At 39.7% G+C, this 17947-nt stretch overlaps 1 protein-coding gene across 4 annotated transcripts in view; it reads right to left on the reverse strand.

Moving 5' to 3' along the window:
• The window catches only part of NEBL (nebulette), a 192208-nt gene that overhangs the window by 55507 nt on the left and 118754 nt on the right, over positions 1 to 17947 (reverse strand). For 3 of the 4 annotated variants that reach the window (XM_089533335.1, XM_089533337.1, XM_089533336.1), the window contains exons 5-6: positions 8581 to 8691; positions 2038 to 2139 (exon numbers count right to left, since the gene is read on the reverse strand). The exons of the other annotated variant lie outside the window; for it this stretch is intronic. In XM_089533335.1, coding sequence (XP_089389461.1) covers positions 2038 to 2139; positions 8581 to 8691 — 213 coding nt within the window. The remainder of the gene's footprint in view (positions 1 to 2037; positions 2140 to 8580; positions 8692 to 17947) is intronic. 4 annotated transcript variants of the gene reach the window in all.

Raw genomic sequence — 17947 nt, forward strand, 5'->3', positions numbered from 1 at the left:
CACATAGCCCAAAAATCCCACAAAAAACTATGGATGTCGGCCATGAACTTCATAAAACAGCACTGTCAGTAGCCAAAAAGAAACAGAAGCCTCAATAGATGATAGTTGAAACTCTTCCAACAGTTAAGGGCAGGCTAGAACAAAAAGGTGGCAGAAACAGTCAGATCCCTAAATACAACTTTTTAATGACTTGTGGGCAAGGACAAGAACTACTATTTAAAAAAAAGCAATGCAGAGAAATAGAAGAGGACAACAAAAAAGGAAGAACAAGAGACCACTTCCACAAGATCCAAGAAATCAAAGGAAAGTTTAAACCAAAAGTGGAGATATTCTAGAACTAACAAGGGAACACATTACAGGACTAAACAGAAATAAAAACAAGATAGAAACAATACAGGAAAGAATTATATAAAAGAGATGAATGGCTGACAGGTTCATTGGAAGAAGAACCATACAAAGACAAATCTCCAGTTTTAAGAAATAAAGTGGAAGCTGCTCTCAAAGCACTAGAAGAAACAAATCACCTGGAACAGATGGCATACCAAAAGAGCTGTTTCAAGCTACAGAAACAGAATTTACTCTAGTTCCAATCAAAATCTGTCAACAAATATAGAAAACAAAAAAGCAATGACCTACAGCTTGGAAATACTCAATATATTTTCCAATCCCCAAAAAGGGGACACAAGGGATTACAGTAATCATAGGACCATAGCATTAATTCCTTATGCAAGCAAAATGATGCTCAAATTTATATAACAAGGACTTTCACCATATATGGAATAAGAAATGCCAGATGTCCAAACTTGGTTCAGGAAAGAAAAAGGCACTAGGGTTCATTGCAAACGGACAATGGAGAGCACCAAAGAAAATCAGTATGAGCTTTATAGAGTACAGCAAAGCTTTTGACTGTACAGATCATGAAAAACTATGGCTCACTCTTAAAAGATTAGGTGCATCACAATAACTGATTGTCTTAATACGTAACCTATACTCAGGGCAAGAGGCTACTGTTAGGACAGAATATGGAGAAACAGAATGGTTTCCAATTGGCAAGGGAGACAGACAAGCCTGTATTTTATCACCCGATCTGTTTAACTCATACGCCAAAAATATCATACATAAAGCAGCATTAGACTCAGAGGAAGGAGGTGTGAAAACTGAAGGAAGGAACATCAACAGTTTAAGATAAGTGGATGTCACCATATTACTAGGAGAAAATAGCAAAGACCTGGAATGGTTACTTGGGGGGGGGGGGTAAAAACTGCAAAGTAAGGGTTACAACTAAACATTAAGTAATCAAAAATAGGCTGAAATCTTGCATCCAAGTATGTGAAATGTGATGTTCCACAGGTGCAACTCCATACCTCCCCACCAGGAATCTGTTAATAATATGGTTCTATGATTCTAAGCTATTAAATGCAAAGAGAAGAGATACAGGAAGAGATATAGCCCCCACTGCTTGGTTGCCTCTTTCCTCCCTTCTGCATTTAATAGCTTGACAGATTTCTGGTGGGGAGACAGTGAGTTGCACCTGTGGAGCATCAAACTCCACATACCTGGATGCAAGATCTCAGCCTTTTTTTTTTTAACATAGCAAATGGAAAATGAGTCAGAAGGTGTATGATTTTTGTTTAAACTGAAACTGAATGGAGAAAGTTATTAAGAGGCCATAAATGGCGGGGGGGGGGGGGACAGTTATTAAGTGAACTTTTCAGAACAAACCTTTATGATTTTCATCAGCAAAGAGTTCAGGATTGGACATATCAACTGCCTGAAAACCTATATAAACTGTACAGTCCATCCCTAAAAATTTAATATGCTGCTGATATGACATACTAGCACAAACATTTAGAACAGGAGATAAGGTCAGTTATTGAAAATTGTACATTTTGGGGTTGTCTTACTATAACCTTAAAATGTCCATTATTCATTACAATTACTACAGATACTCTGTCATTAACAAAATAAAAATAAAATAAAAAATACAGCTTAAAGACGTCATAAAGCTTAATAAGAAGAAGAACTTTAAGTTCATACATTACTTATTATCTTGGTTAGCTGAGTTGCCATCATTACATCAGGTCTGTTTGAAACATCAGTATATCTATGAGTATCTTGGAAATCTTTTTTATATGAAACCTATAAAACAAAATGCATGAATTAACTATGATTTAGCAGCTTACATATAAATGTAGTAAAATTCACATACTTATGTAAAATAGTCCCTCTTATTTGTCATAGCACATAACCAAGATTAAGGTGAAATGAAACAATACAAAACATATGAGCACAAAAACAAAAAATTCAGACTTTTTTAAGTGACCAGCATTAAAATGCTACAATATTACTATGCCTATTATAGGAAAGATTCTATGGGGAGCAGTCTATGTTTAAAATCTTATACCCGAACTGGAAATCCCATAATTATCTAATTCTTTTTTCAATTTGTTTTACCTAAAACAAAGCATTTTATCTAAAAATATTTTGTTTTACTGAAAACAACGGTTTTTTAAAAAAAAAAACACTTATATTTTATTAATATACTATGACTGTTTTCTCCTGCTGGTAAATATGGCTGGCATTCAAAGGTAGGACAAAAATGTTGTCCTATAATAAAGGTTAATCAGATGACAAAGATGGCTAAATTCCTATTATCAGCTTCATCTGGTGTGCCAGTTCCATCCTTTCCTCAACAGCAACAGCAATTCGATTCTTTACCTACATCTAGATTTGGTTACTGTTACATATTCTACATACAGGAGGCTTTGAAGAATTCTTTGATATTACAGCTGGTTCAGTGTAAGAATGCCAGATTGCTGAAGGAGGCAAACCACAAAGAACAGATTATGTCAATTTTGAAATAATTACTTTAGCTTCCAAGCGAGTTTCCAGGTACATTTCAGGGTAGCAGCAAAGAGTTATAAAGTCTTTAGTGCAGGATAATCTACAGAAAACTTTTTACTACATGACCCTTAACATATTTTAAGAACTTCTCTTCAGGACCAATGTATAATGTATGTGGAAAGAGGATTTACCTGGAACCGGACTTTCAACAATAGCACCAATATTTCAAGCCCACCTGCAAGTTCATTCCATCCCTTCTAGTCATTTCAAGACTAGGCACAGATGGTTCTCCTTGAAATAAACTTTGGATTTTCCAGATTCTTCACTAAGCTTTTTTTTCCAAAGTGTCTTATTTCTTTTTAGTTGTCATTTTTTCAAGCATTTAATTATTCTGTATTCTTTTGAAAGAGACACGTGTGTGTGTGTGTGTGTGTGTGTGTGTGTGTGTGTGTGTGTGTGTGTAAAACAAATACAGTATAAATCTACAATATTTTTATATTCATTTTAACAACACGTTTTTATGCCATTGCTTACTTTTTACTGTTGCCTTTCAACTGACTGAAAATTGCACTGTTGGTTTTAAGATGAAAAACCATAACCTTGTAAAAGTATAATAGTTGCCCTATTTTCTCTGGCGTTTATCACACGGAGGTTTTTGCAGCTCAGATCCGGGGTGACTCCTGGTTCAGCTATGCAAATTCACGTTATAACATGAATGTTTTATCACACCTGGTTGCCCTTCTGTTGCCCTTCCGTATCGAGGGGGAATTGAATCCAAGGCATGTCACGTGATGCGGGTTCAAGCAAAGCGGAGTGAGTGCAAATTGTATTACCACACTGGTGGGATTCAACGATTCAAATCGGCACCCTTGCGCATGCTCAGTGGGGGTCTTAACGCATTGTGACCTTGTACGTTTCCGGGGTGAAAAGGGGCGCAAGTTCTTGTTTCCTGTTTCGCATAATTGCGTGATTCCGTGAATATTTGCCTCGTGGATATTTCTGTGTCTTCTTCATCCCTTTTTATTTTCCCTTCCATTTCAGCAATTTCAACACTCACATGCATAGATAGATAGATAGATAGATAGATAGATAGATAGACAGACATATCTGTATATTCACACTCACGCACATATACACATATATATATTCCAAAAAAAAAAATGAGTTGCCCTGAAAGTTGCCCTGAAAGTGAAAGGACCACCAAAAAGAAATGGGGGGAAATTGCAGCACTGCATCATGGGAAATTTGCAACCCGGGGGGGGATGCGATGGTGCACTTCGATTTCACTCCGAATTGGTCTGGTGTGGAATGCAACTTTGCTTCTGCTCTGGTGTACCACCGCAACAGAGCAGAAGCAAAGTTGCATTCCACAGCAGACCAATTCGGAGTGAAATCAAAGTGAGCTTGGAAGCGATTTCTGTTAATTTGCTTGTTACCGATTTTGCCAAAATGAGAGGTCACTTTGGAATCACTGCAGAAGCACCACGGAAGGAGAGCCCATAGAAAGGAATCATGTGTGATAACACATCATGTTATCGCGTGAATTCACATTGTTGGACCCGCAGTCACATCGGATCTGAGCTGCAAAAAGCTGCAAAACTAACCTTATTGCACAGGTTTGTAAGCTGGCACTGGAAGACTCTTGCTTGCCATCCTTTCCAATGCTTACCATCAGTGTAATATTTATTACTCAAGAAAGCTAAACCAGTGGCAGGTGTTGATAAATGGGTGTTGATTGTGAACAAACTTAATCCAGAAAAGACAGAAAAACTCCTGCTTAGTCAAAAGCAGGATCAGGAAACAGGGATTCGACCCAAGACTCACATTCAGTTTTGATGTACTCCTAGATTCAGAACTCGACTTAGAAGAATAAATCTCAGGACAGACCAAGAGTAGATCTAAAGCTGAATAGTGGAAGAATTATACTTTCGATCCCAAGGCATAATTTTTTACCACTCTTTAGATATGGGTGGTTTCAGCAGATCATTAAATTAACGCCTAAATATAACTTTCAAACTCTGATAACCCATTGCTATGTATTATAATTAACAAAGCTTAGTTGTGCAAACTAGTAAAAATAATTGTCTAGAAATACATGCAGGCACTCACAGTTCAGAGAATTACACAGACTCGGATAATTATATTCCGTTCACCCTAATGACCACATGAGGTGGAGTGACTACCATAAAAGCATCAGGAACAGGTTTCTGAAAAGGACCTGTCATTCATATAAATTGCAAGTGAAAGCCCAGTATATGTGGTAAAACAGCAGCTAAGACAGAAGCTATCCATTCAGTCACAGATGAATATACTCTGTATCTTGAAGTGAAAGCTCTAGCAACTTTGCCTCTTTATTATTCTCAAGTGACAGCCACATAGTGAATGAAATAAGGAAGTGTGGTTAATTTTACACTGAGGAGACGGGAGAAAAAACAGACAGATGTTATTTCACTAAATTTTAATAAGGCCTAGGGCAATATTTTCCTTGTATGAATTACTACTCTCCTGAAACCACAGCAAAGAAAGAGAGAGAGAGAGAGAGAGAGATTTCGAAGGAGACTGATAGGAAAAATTCTGCAATATATAGTTCAGAATTTAGATGTTGCCATGCCCCACTCATAACAGTGGTATTATGCGACTGAACAGAGGGTAATGAAGGATATTCATTTTCCAGGCTTTGAGGAATGTTACTGTATCTAGGTCTGAGCCATAACAAGAAAGTGCTATCTGAAAGGCAACATCCCCTTTATGAGACTAAACTGGCCATGAAGTATTTGCACATTGTGTAGAGGCAGGTGTCAGGGAAATGGACATGTCACTGTTGCTAAGGCAACTAGGCCAATGCTCCTTGTTATGCAACACTGTGCCATGGCATTTTCATTGCCTGCTGTCATTTGACTCACAGCCTGACTGAAAGACAGGGAATATCAGTCTGGAAGAATTCTGCCTCCACCTACACTTAACACTCATTCAAGTATCATGGTAATGTTACTTAATTCCCTCTCTATGACATACACTACCTGGTCCAGTGATATCATCATAACATGTATCCTGATTGGTGGGAATCACTTGAAAAAGAGGAAAAATAGTAGCAAAGCAGAAACGAAAAGTGGGAAACAACGGCTGCATAGTTGTGATCAGTCACAAAAAAGATAGAAGGCCCCCACCCCACCCCACCCCGTTCCACGTTAATTATCTTTACCTTGAAAAAGTTGCAAGTTATCATTCAACAAAGCTGATTCTTACCTAATCCTTAGAACAGATCTAAGATATTTTGGAAGACTACAACTCCCCAAATCTCACAGACAGTGACCAAGCTAGCTGGGGGATCCTGTCGACTGTAGTCCAAAAAAGCAATTCTTCCCAAACTCTTTTCTGAAAGTATAGTGCTTTATAGGCTGATGAAGTTTTGCCATTGGTTCACTAGTGAGGAGTATGTCTTTCTCATCCAGAAAAGACCCTACACTGGTGAGCATTTTGGAGTTGTCTTTACTGGGTCTCTATCCACAGATGAATGGAAAATAGAATAGCTCAAATCACAAAGTCTAAATGGAACTGCCATATTTTGCAAGATTATTTTTACTGCTACAGATAAAAAGGCAAGGGGTGAGGGGTTTTTAATGTTACAACACTAGGAAATTTTACAGTATTCTATTTTGAAAGTTAGTGTGAAGCTCAGCATGAGTTCTGTTCAAGATAGTCCAAAGTCATAGAGTACTATGGGTGCAAAGCCAAGGGTGCAAGGATATTTTCAGAAGACTTCATCTCTTAAAGGAATTTTCCATTTGACACAACTGATTATAAAATGCCATCTTTAAGTCTGAGCAAGTAAGTCAAAATTTATCATATTTCCATTAGATGTAAACAATACATGGGAGGGAGGGCTGAATTGAGTTGGCAAGGCAATGTAAATAAATATGTCTTCTGCTCCTGAAGATGTATTATTCTACTGGCAAATAAGAAAGGTTTTGTTCTTCCATGGCCACAATAGATTTATAGCACAATTAAATGTGTGTTTATTCAAAAATAAGTCTGATTATGAAGATTTAGACTTAGGGCCATAACAGACAGGCACAAAAAGCCAGCTTCCAGTCACCTTCAGGCCATGGTGTACAGACGATGCACACCCCAAAGATGCCTGGAAGCCAGCTTCAAGTTGGCTTCTGGGCGCTCTGGCAGCCTGGCATTTAGACACTCCACACTGCCAGAGCACCTTAAAGCCAGTTTCCAGCCATGGCAGCCACGAAAAGCCAGCTCTTAGCCATCCGAAAAAAGAGCTGTTCTTTGCAGCTCCTTATTCGGGAGGCTTCAAGGAGAATTGGAACTGCAGCATACGGTTGCCACAGCCCAATCAAGGAGCAGCTTAAAGCCGCTCCTTTGGGGTGGTCTTTAGATATGCTTAGAGTAGATCCAATGAAATCAATGAGATTTAAGTTTATCATGACTTGCTTGCCACACTAATTTTAGTTTATCTACCAAGTCCAAATCAATTCAAGTGTGTGATTACACAACACTGCCATGCTCAGAAATAAGTCTATCAACTTATTTGAAATACGGCTTAAGTTAAAAACATACCTGAAAAACCAAAAATAATCAGAAATAAACATTATGCTGACTATTCAAGCATAAGTAAACAAAGCAGGAATTTGGAGGGAGACGTAGATGTTGGTATATACACCGCATAATGCAAAGTACATGTCTGGTAGCCATTATTTATCAAATAGGTAGAAAGTTTAACACAATTTCGTCTGTCAGTGTTTTTCAAGTGCAAAAGAAGATATGATTGCCTTTCATTTCATTCTACTGTATATTGCCTTTTTTTAATAAGAAGCAAAATTTCACAGGTGCAATTAAACACCTTGAGGTTGAAGAAACATTAGTTTGCATTTTTAAAGATTCATCAACCCAAACAACTGATTCCATGCACCCAATGGGAGTGAACTGCTATTTCTTAATGGAAGCCTTCAATGGCTTGACACTCTGCGCACTTCTTTGTGATGTGGAATGGGGGGGGGGGGGGTACCATTCAAAAAGAAAATAGTTTTAAAATCACAATGTGCTAATCTTCATGTGTTTCCCAAGTGACTCCCTGAATTTTGTTTTTTGGATGCAATACTAACATCTACTAACATGACAACTCAGGACACTTTCTGACATCAATTTTTACCTTGTAGGGCAATGAAAATAAGCATCACTCTTTCATGCAGTGTGGTAAAGTATGAATTCATGCATATTTTCACATCTGTAAAGGAACTTACACATATAAAGAAGTCCTATAGCTTTAGCTTTTAAGAATTTGTCATTGCTTGAGGCAGATTTCATACACAGAAGATAGCAACTCCATCTAAATTTGAGTTCAGGCACAGTAGCCTACTTTATTGTTGTTGTGTGCCTTCAAGTCATTGCTGATTTATGATGAGCCTAAGGTGAAACTATCACAGGATTTTCTTGCCAAGATTTATTCAGAAGGAGTCTGCCAATGCCCTTCTCTGAGAGAAAGGGTGATTTGGCCAAGCAAGGATTTAAACCCTTATTTTCTAGAATCCTAATCCAACACTCAAACCACTATATCACATACTGTGAACTATAATTTTTCCAAAACACTTTTATTCATCATTGCATACTCTGCTAATTTACAACTTAAATAATGATATAAGAGACAACTCTTTAGACATCCAGCAGTGAAACTACATTTTACTTCATTTCATTACAACATATGTAGAGGAAAATACTCACATTGCTTTGGTGTTTACTAACTTCCATGGCATGCTTAACATCTGGAGGCTCCTTCATATGTGCATAGTTAGATGTTCCCTTTTCAGCAATGTGTTTCTTATTGTAGAGAACCTTAAAATGATACATTTTGTATTATCTATCATGAAGGATATATAGCTAGATTACAGAACAAGGTTTCTTTTATTATAATACAGTGACTGGAGACTCTGGAAGTAATAACTTTTCAAAGCTCTGATTCACATAAATAATTTCAGATTTGGTCAAGGTTGCTGTGAAGGACTTTAGGGAAGAATCCAGAAAAATAACCCTTCTATACAGCAACTGCAAACAGAACTTGAAATATTGTGCAAACAAAAGTTCATTCCCAGACAATGAATGCATGCACACCTTAAAATGTATAAAGTGGTTTGCATTTACACGGGTGCTCATGATATCAGTCAATTGTTTGGGTTGTCCTGGTCAAAAACTGCTTCACCAATACTCATGAAGCTAGCTGAATCCTGATGCTGTGTATCACGCTCTCACTACATTTGTGTTTAAATAGCATAACATCCACTATTTTATTTTCTGCATTATATTTTCCTCAATACCAACAATGCCATTTGCACCGCCCTATTTGCACCACCCACTCCATCATGATTGGTTTTCCTTTATTTATTTTTTTAAATTACACTGCAATAATGCAGTTATGACATTACATCACAGAAGTATTTACTGCCTTTTAAAAATTAAAAATTAATAATAATTTAACATATTTTTTAAAGAACACTGTGGCTCATGGTACCACAGGAAAGCAGAGGAGAGATGTTTGGAAAGCACAGCTGTGCAGTAAAAATGTTCAAAAAGTGAGTTCCAAAGAATCACACCATTCTTGCACTGCAAAAGCAAACTATTTATATTTTAAAAAATTACTAGCCCTTCCCTCAGCCATCCTTGAAGATCAATATAAGAAGATCCTCTTTACTGATCTAGGAGTCCTAGTAGACCACAAATTGAACATGAGTGAACAATGTGATGCAGCAGCTAAAAAGGCAAATATGATTCTAGGCTGCACCAATAGTATAGTGTCTAGATCAAGGGAAGTAACAATGCCACTCTATTCTGTTTTGGTCACCCCTCAACTGGAATACTATGTCCATTTCTGGGCACCACAATTCAAAAAGAATATTGACAAGCTGGAGCGTGTCCAGAGGAGGGTGACTTAAATTGGAAAGGGTCTGAAACCCATGTCCTATGAGGGGAGACTTAGGAGCTGGGTATGTTTAGCCTGGAGAAGAGATGGTTAAAAGGTGATATGACAGCCCTGTTTAAGTATTTGAAGGAGTGTCATATTGAGGATGGAGCAAGCTTGTTTTCTGCTGCTGCAGATAACAGGACCTGGAACAATGGATGCAAGCTACAGGAAAAGAGATTCCACCTAAACTTTAGGAGGAACTTCCTGACAGTGAGAGCTGTTCAACAGTGGAACACTCCCTCAGTGCAGTGGAGGCTCCTTCTTTGGAGGTTTTTAAACAGAGGCTGGATGGCCATCTATCACTGATGCTTTGATTGAGAGTGGGAAAGGAAGCATTAACTGATTATTTCTAGAACTAAAAAATCAAATTCCCAAATACTCTACAGCACAACTATATCCAGAGAGCTACAATGTCATGTAAGAAAGCTGAAGCAAAGATGAAATTAATCCACAACTATAATGGTATGATCGGCTTGTGGAATCAAGACTGAGCATAAGCAGATTCAGTCTCATCAAGCAAAACACATACAAATGGGGAGATCAGTCATGGTCTAAATTACTTTATAATAGTATGTAGGGACAAAAACACAGAAGTCCAAGTAGACCCATTGAAATCAATGGGACTTAATTAAACTTGGCTAACATAGGTTCCATTGATTTCAACTGTTTTCCTTTAAAAATATAACCAAGACTAGATTTTTATTTTAAGTACTGTATATACTCATGTCACATCTAGAAATTTTAGTCAAAAAATTGACCCAAAAAATCTGAGTTGACTTATTCATGGGTCAATGTAAGTACTCTACTTTAACTCACATAAAAATAGAAACTATCCCCTAAAGCAGTGGTTCCCAACCTGTGGGTGGGGACCCCTTTGGGGGTCAAATGACCCTTTCATGGGGGTTGTCTAAGACCATTGGAAAACACCTATTTAATTACAGTTATGAAGTAGCAATGAAAATAATTTCATGGGTTTGGGTCACCACAACATGAGGAACTGTATTAAAGGGTCGCAGCATTAGGAAAGTTGGGAACCATTGCCCTAAAGAAATGCAAGAGTGTAGTCTCTTCTGGAAACACTAGCCCCCCTCTACTCTTTCATCCATCCATCCTTCAGTGTGAACACAAACAGCTATGCCTCCTGCAATTTTACAAGTTCTTTGGCATTGTATTCCTTTGCTTTAGAAGATCCTTTGTTACACGACCCTCAATTTGACCCTCAACTTATTCATGGGCCATATCAAAATCCATCATTTTGGCCCCAAAACCTGCCCTCATCATACATGAGATCGACTTATAGTTGAATACATACGGTAGTATATATTTTAATACAAATTCAAGAAATTAGAAAGTGTTTTTGAAGAAAACTACACAGATGAATTATACAGCTTTTAACACTACTCCTTCTTGAATACTAGATGTAGAACTTAAAAGATTCCCACCATTCATCATTTTTATAAGCAAACAGAAATATTGCTTTAAGCACATTTGCCAAGTGCTTGAAGAAATGGAGTCTCAGATCAAGAAGAAGAAAACCAAACAGCCCAATGACATACCCTAGTTTTCTATTTTTCTTGGGTCATTTTGCTTCCTTGATAAGGAACCACCTTTGGAATTTTCTGTCAAAGTGATGGAATATATATAAAACAAATACTTTGCCATGTTGTTCTTTCAATTCTTTCAAAAGCATGCCTTCCCTTGTGATACTTTTAAGAATGTCTGAAGGAAAACATAAAGCCTGGATATCTATTTCCCATACTTTTTAAATAGACAAGAGCTCACCCTGATCTGCAAATAATCTGTGAATATAAAAACTGACACAAAATATGATGCTATTCTTGCTGATGTTGCTGAAAGTGTATGCTGACATGGCTGGTATAAAATATAAGCATATCTCAATTAACAAAACAAAATGAAATTCAACATGGAGAAATGTAAGGTACTGCACAGGGCAAAAAAATAAAATGCACAGATATAGGATGGGGGACACCTGGCTGAATGAAACTACATGTGAAAGGGCTCTAGGAGTCCAAGTAGACCACAAGTTGAACATGAGTCAACAGTGTGATGCGGCAGCTAAAAAGGCCAATGCAATTTTAGGCTGCATCAATAAAAGTATAGTGTCTAGATCAAGAGACGTAATAGTGCCACTATATTCTGCTTTAGTCAGGCCTCACCTGGAATATTGTGTCCAGTTCTGGGCACCACAATTCAAAAAGGACACTGAGAAACTGGAGCATGTCCAAAGGAGGGCGACTAAAATGGTGAAGGGTCTGGAAACCATGTCCTATGAGGAACGACTTAGGGAGCTGAGGATGTTTAGCCTGGAGAAAAGAAGGTTAAGGGGTGATATGATAGCCCTGTTTAAATATTTGAAGGGATGTCATATTGAGGGAGGGAGCAAGCTTGTTTTCTGCTGCTCCAGAGAACAGGACCCAGAATAATGGATGCAAGCTACTGGAAAAGAGATTCCACCTCAACATTAGGAGTAACTTCCTGACAGTAAGGGCTGTTCGACAGTGGAACAAACTCCCTCGGAGTGTAGTGGAGTCTCCTTCCTTAGAGGTCTTCAAACAGAGGCTGGATGGCCATCTGCCGGGGATGCTTTGATTGAGATTTCCTGCATGGCAGGGGGTTGGACTGGATGGCCCTTGTGGTCTCTTCCAAGTCTACGATTCTAGGATTCTATGATTCTATAACAAAGCCTCTGACAAGGAAGCTCCTCTTTTATGTCTCCCCCCCCCCCTTTTTTTTTTTCCTCCTTGTCTTATATCTACCTAAAAGAGTTTTTAAGCATCCAGAATGTGATGAAGAGTAAAGAGAACTGGAGAAAAACAGTCATGTAGTGTCAAGGCTGCAGTAGCATATCTGCAATAAATAATCCAATAAAACTTGATTGGGGGGGGGGTGATTCCGTTCTAAATGATCCTGCTTTGTAACTGCCTCCAGAATTCCTTGCTGAACAGACATGAAGAGCAAAATGGAGAGGAAAGGGGAAAACAGATACACATGCCTCATGGGTTACTTCGTATATATTAAAATAAGCATGGAGCTATATGTTTGGCCCGCCCCCCATGAATATCTTAAGAAAAATGGAGACTGCTGAGATCAGCAATCCATGGATGCATTTTGCGTTCAAATGGTTTCTAGATAGTTCAGAAAGTATTTGTTTACATAGGTTAAATGCATCTTTGCACTTAAGGTACACAGCCTGAGATTGGTTTTATTTTATTTATCACTTATATTAACCTTCCTGTTGACAAATGTTCCCTTGGCAAATATCACATCAAGGCAAGCAAAATACAATGTTAAATATATCAAAGTTTTAAAAAAAGGAAGCAATAAAAACTGAGTACTGTATAAAAGCATTGCTTCCAATAGAACAATTACCGTATTTTCCAGTGTATAAGACAACCGTGTGTATAAGACAACCCCCAACTTTTAAAATAAAAATAGAGTTTATGATATACTCACCGTATAAGGCTACCCCTCCTCCTCAGAAGCCGGCAGCTGGCCGTGCACGCGCGCGCTGGCTTCTAAGGGGCCTGCGGTGGCCCCTCAGAAGCCGGCGCAGGGCTGCAGGCTTCCCAGGCCTCCAGGGGCCTGAGAAGTCGGCAGCCCCAGAGGGCACGCACCAGCTTCTGACAGGCCTCCGGAGGCCCCTCAGAAGTTGGCGCGGGGCTGCAGGCTTCCCAGGCCTCCAGGGACCTGAGAAGCCAGCAGCCCCAGAGGGCGCGCGCCGGCTTCTGACGGGCCTCCGGAGGCCCCTTAGAAGCCGGCGCAAGGCTGCAGGCTTCCCAGGCCTCTGGAGGCCTGAGAAGCCGGCAGCTGCAAAGCGCGCGCCAGCTTCTAAAGGGCCTCCGGAGGCCTGAGAAGCTGGCGGCCGAGCGCACGCACCCAGCGTATAAGACAGCCCCCGACTTTTGACTCAATTTTCAAGGGTCAAAAAGTCATCTTACATGCCGGAAAATATGGTAGTTATACTCAATATTTAAGCAAAATAAGCTTTAAGCAAGTAAAGCAAAAAATAGTAAATATAAACAGCAGCAAACCAGCAAAACTGATGGGGGGATACTGGTGGTCATTAAAAGAGTCACAGGAATGGAAGAAGGAGCTTTACTTCTTCTTTTCTTTTCTAATGAAAACTGGCTTTTTGAAGCTGCTATTAGCAACGGGAATAAATCTCTTACAATTACCACTGACTGTCCTTTCCCTCTGTAAACTTCATCACTGGATTTCTATCCACTCTTACATCCAGAAAAAATCCTCATCCTTCTCTTCATAGCCTTTCAACCTCTTGCTCTCTTACTCTTTCCTCCCTCGCATTCCATCACAGGACTTTGCAACCTTTCCAACTTGATTACTCTCAGCTATCCAAAGATCTAATCCATAGGTGACCTCCCCTGACTCATATAATGAACCCCAGAATTATACATTTATGTTCTTTTAAAACAGGGAAAGATAAAGCGTAGCCCACAGGCCACAACTCTTCAAAACTCCCCACAGGTTAAAAAAAATTGCCCCTCAAATATCTCCAAATGCTCTCTTGCAGATGTTAGGGATATTCCATCATGTTTTGGGCACCCCCACCCCCACCCCAGCCATTTCAGACCCAGAAAAGAACTTTTGTAAAGGCCAGAAGTAAACTGGAGGTAATTTCCAATCACTTCTTATTTTGAAAAAAGCCTCTCATGAGCCTAGAATGGACTAAAAAATGTCAGAAATTCCTCCCACAGCCATTAAGGGACATTGGGGGCATTGAAAACAAAATGGGAGGGGGTTGTGGTGGCATGTATGGTGAGGAGTGCAGCCACTCAAGGTCTCCTAGGGAGCTATTGTAGCTCCCCAGTATACCAGTTGTCCGCCCTTGCTTTAAAGCAGTGGTTCCCAACCTGTGGGTCGGAATCCCTTTGGGGGTCGAATGACCCTTTCACAGGGGTCGCATAAGACCATCGGAAAACACATATTTGCACGTAGCAATGAAAATAATTGTATGGTTGGGGGTCACCACAACATGAGGAACTGTATTAAAGGGTTGCGGCATTAGAAAGGTTGGGAACCACTGCTTTAAAGCCTTTCTCCAGATGCATGTTTTGTCCGAAGCCCATTGTCTAAAGCTTTCTGAAATGTCTGAAACTTCTTTCTGAAACTATGGCCCATTAAACTATATACAATTAAACCTAACACGGAGCCTTATCACACGTGAAGGGTTTGCAGCTCAGATCCACAGTCACTCCTGTTCTAGCAACACGAAACATGATGTTTTTTCACACCAGATCCGGAGTCACTCCTGTCTAGCAATGCATATTCACATTAAAATGTGATGTTTTACCACACCTGGTTACCTTTCCATTGCCCTTCCGAATCGAGGGGACAGCGGAGTCAGTTCAATTCCAGACAAGTCACGTGATGTGGATTCAAGCAAAGCGTGGTGAGTGCATATTGTATTTCCACACCGGAACATACTTTGAGGGTCCAACAATTCAAATCGGCAGCCTTGCGCATGCTCAATGGGGTTCTGGATGCTGTCCTCCTTCCCTGCCCCCTCCTTAGCTGTCATCCTTCATTGGGGTGTAGGAGCAGTCAAGGGATGATGGGATAGATCGCAGGGGGTCACTGGGGCCAGGATCAGGCTGAAGGATGATGGGATAGGTTGATGGGGGATCACTGGGGCCAGGATTGGGATGCAGGAGCAGGTAGGGGTTGATGGGATAGGTCACAGGGGGTCACTGGGTCCAGGATCAGGCTAAAGGAGCAGTCAGGGGATGATGGGATAGGTCACAGGGGGTCACTGGGGCCAGGATCAGGCTAAAGGAGCAGTCAGGGGATGATGGGATACGTCGCAGGGGGTCACTGGGGCCAGGATCGGAATGAAGGCGCAGTCAGGGGATGATGGGATGGGTGGCAGGGTGGCAGAGAGGATGAAATGGCATGAAGGAGGAGGAGGGGGATGAAGGAGCAGGACACAGGGGGGCAAGGGGGCCAACATCAGAGTGATCTTCCACACCAGACCAATTTGAAGTGAAATCGAAGTGAGCTAGAAAGTGAATTCTGTGAACGCACTTTTTTCCCGATTTCACCAAAATGAGGGGTCACTTTGGAATCACTGTGGAAGTGCCACAGAAGGAGCGCCATAGAAAGGAATCTCATCTGATAACACATTCACGTTATAATGTGAATTTGCATCGCTGGACCTGAAGTTACTCCGGATCTGAGCTGCAAAAAGTTCCAAAAAGCTCCGTGTGAGAAACACCACACATTCTTCCTGTTATCTTGTCCCTCACCATCTTCCTTCCCGCCACAACTTCCCCATCAGTTTGTAAACAAGAAAAAACTGTCTTGTTCATTGTCCTGCAATACACTTTTGACAACAGGGGTGCTTCAGGATCATCACCACTACTAGGGAGATTAGAGCACTTGCCTTAGCTACCATGTTCTAGGTGTTACAAAAGGCAACATTTAATTAGTTATTTTTATTGCCAGGTTGGAAAAGAAGTGGTCTTTTTTTATTTCCTCCCTCAGGAGACAAAATAACTTCATTGCCTTCAGATACTATGTACCTCAATGCAGGTAGCAAAATATTTTATGCTGGCTATGGTGCTTTATAAACAGTAGATACCAGTAACTAAAATAAAGACTTCTGGTTCTTCCTTGCTGGCTTCCTCTTCTATAATACTTTGGGAACATTTGTTGTTGTGTACCTTCAAATTTCTGACTTATGGTGACCCAGCCTAAGGCAAATCTATCGTGGGGTTTTCTTGGCAAGATTTGCCTAGAGGGGGATTGCTTTTGCCTTTCTCTGAGGCTGAGAGAGGGTAACTTGCCCAAGGTCACCCAATGTGTTTCCATGACCAAAAAGAGATTAATGTCCAGTGCTCCAACCATTACACCTTGCTAGACTCTTGGGACATTATTCTTATTCATTCTTATAAATAGTAATGAGGGGCACAGTTAGCTCTTCAACACCTCAAAGCATAATCAGCAAGAAATACTGTTTCAGGTACTCTTGCAATATTATTGACCAGCAATTTTCTTATCCCATCATGGGCCCACCTAGCCAACTATTCACCATTTTTATTTGCTCCATTAAGCAAGTTTACATAAGATACCTTTATTTCAGCAAATCAAAGCAAATCCAGTACTGCTTTCTATAAAGCTTTCTTTGCACCTTCCACAACTTTATTGTAAACCATGGAGGGCAATGGAGCTGTCATAAAAACAGAGAAGCAGGGAGGCAGAGCAAAGAAAACAAAAAGAAACAAAATATATTTTCTTCCCTCCAGCTTATTTCAAACCAGTCTGTGCATGAGCATTGTGCTTTTAAAAAATATGGGTGGAGATGAGAGTCGTTTAGAAAGGTACAACCGCCAGCTCTGTTGTAAAACCCTCTTTCATTTTCCTGCAGGCATAATGTTTGGAAAACCCAGTGCGTGGAAATGTTACCATTTCCCCAGCTTTTGCAGCAAGAATGCAATGATTTATGCCACAAATGGGAAATAAATATGTCTGCAGGTTTTATATTTTATGCTACATCTAGGATATATTATGTATGTCCTCTTAAAGCAGATGTGAGTTTTAGAATAAGTGTTTAAGAGTATGCAGCTCACTGTTTAATTCTTTCAGGGAAAAAACTTTTATAAGAAAAATAAAATACACATCAACTTACTTCATTTTATTAAACTCACCTCTCTGTTGCTCTGTTGTATTATTAACTGGGGAGGGATGATTTGTAAAATCCTATACAAACCTGTCTTATTTCAAATAAGGCCAAAAGTAAAGTGCACTGAGGAACAAGTAACATAGCTTAATTTGATTTATAAAACAGAGAATGCTGTTTAAAATATTGTGTGCAGGTTGAGTGTCCATTATCCAAAATTCTGAAAACTTCAACAATAAGAAGCAAAATAAATCAGTGGTCTGACTTGTCATAAGGCAAGTTTTTTAGTTTCCTGGTGTGGTGGATACAGCAAGAGACTGAATAAGGATTTGTAAACAGAACACAACGAAGGCACTGAAGTTGGTTGGCTTAACTGACCCCAAAGTGGGTGATATGAGGTAAGCTAAAGAAAGTTCACTATCTGTAGCCTAAACTAGTTCACTTTCAGGTCTGATGAAGACTGTCTATTATCTATG

This window comes from Sceloporus occidentalis, unplaced genomic scaffold, assembly GCF_023333645.1.
Source record: "Sceloporus occidentalis isolate IW3139 unplaced genomic scaffold, rSceOcc1.0.p SCAF_7, whole genome shotgun sequence".
Taxonomy (NCBI): domain Eukaryota; kingdom Metazoa; phylum Chordata; class Lepidosauria; order Squamata; family Phrynosomatidae; genus Sceloporus; species Sceloporus occidentalis.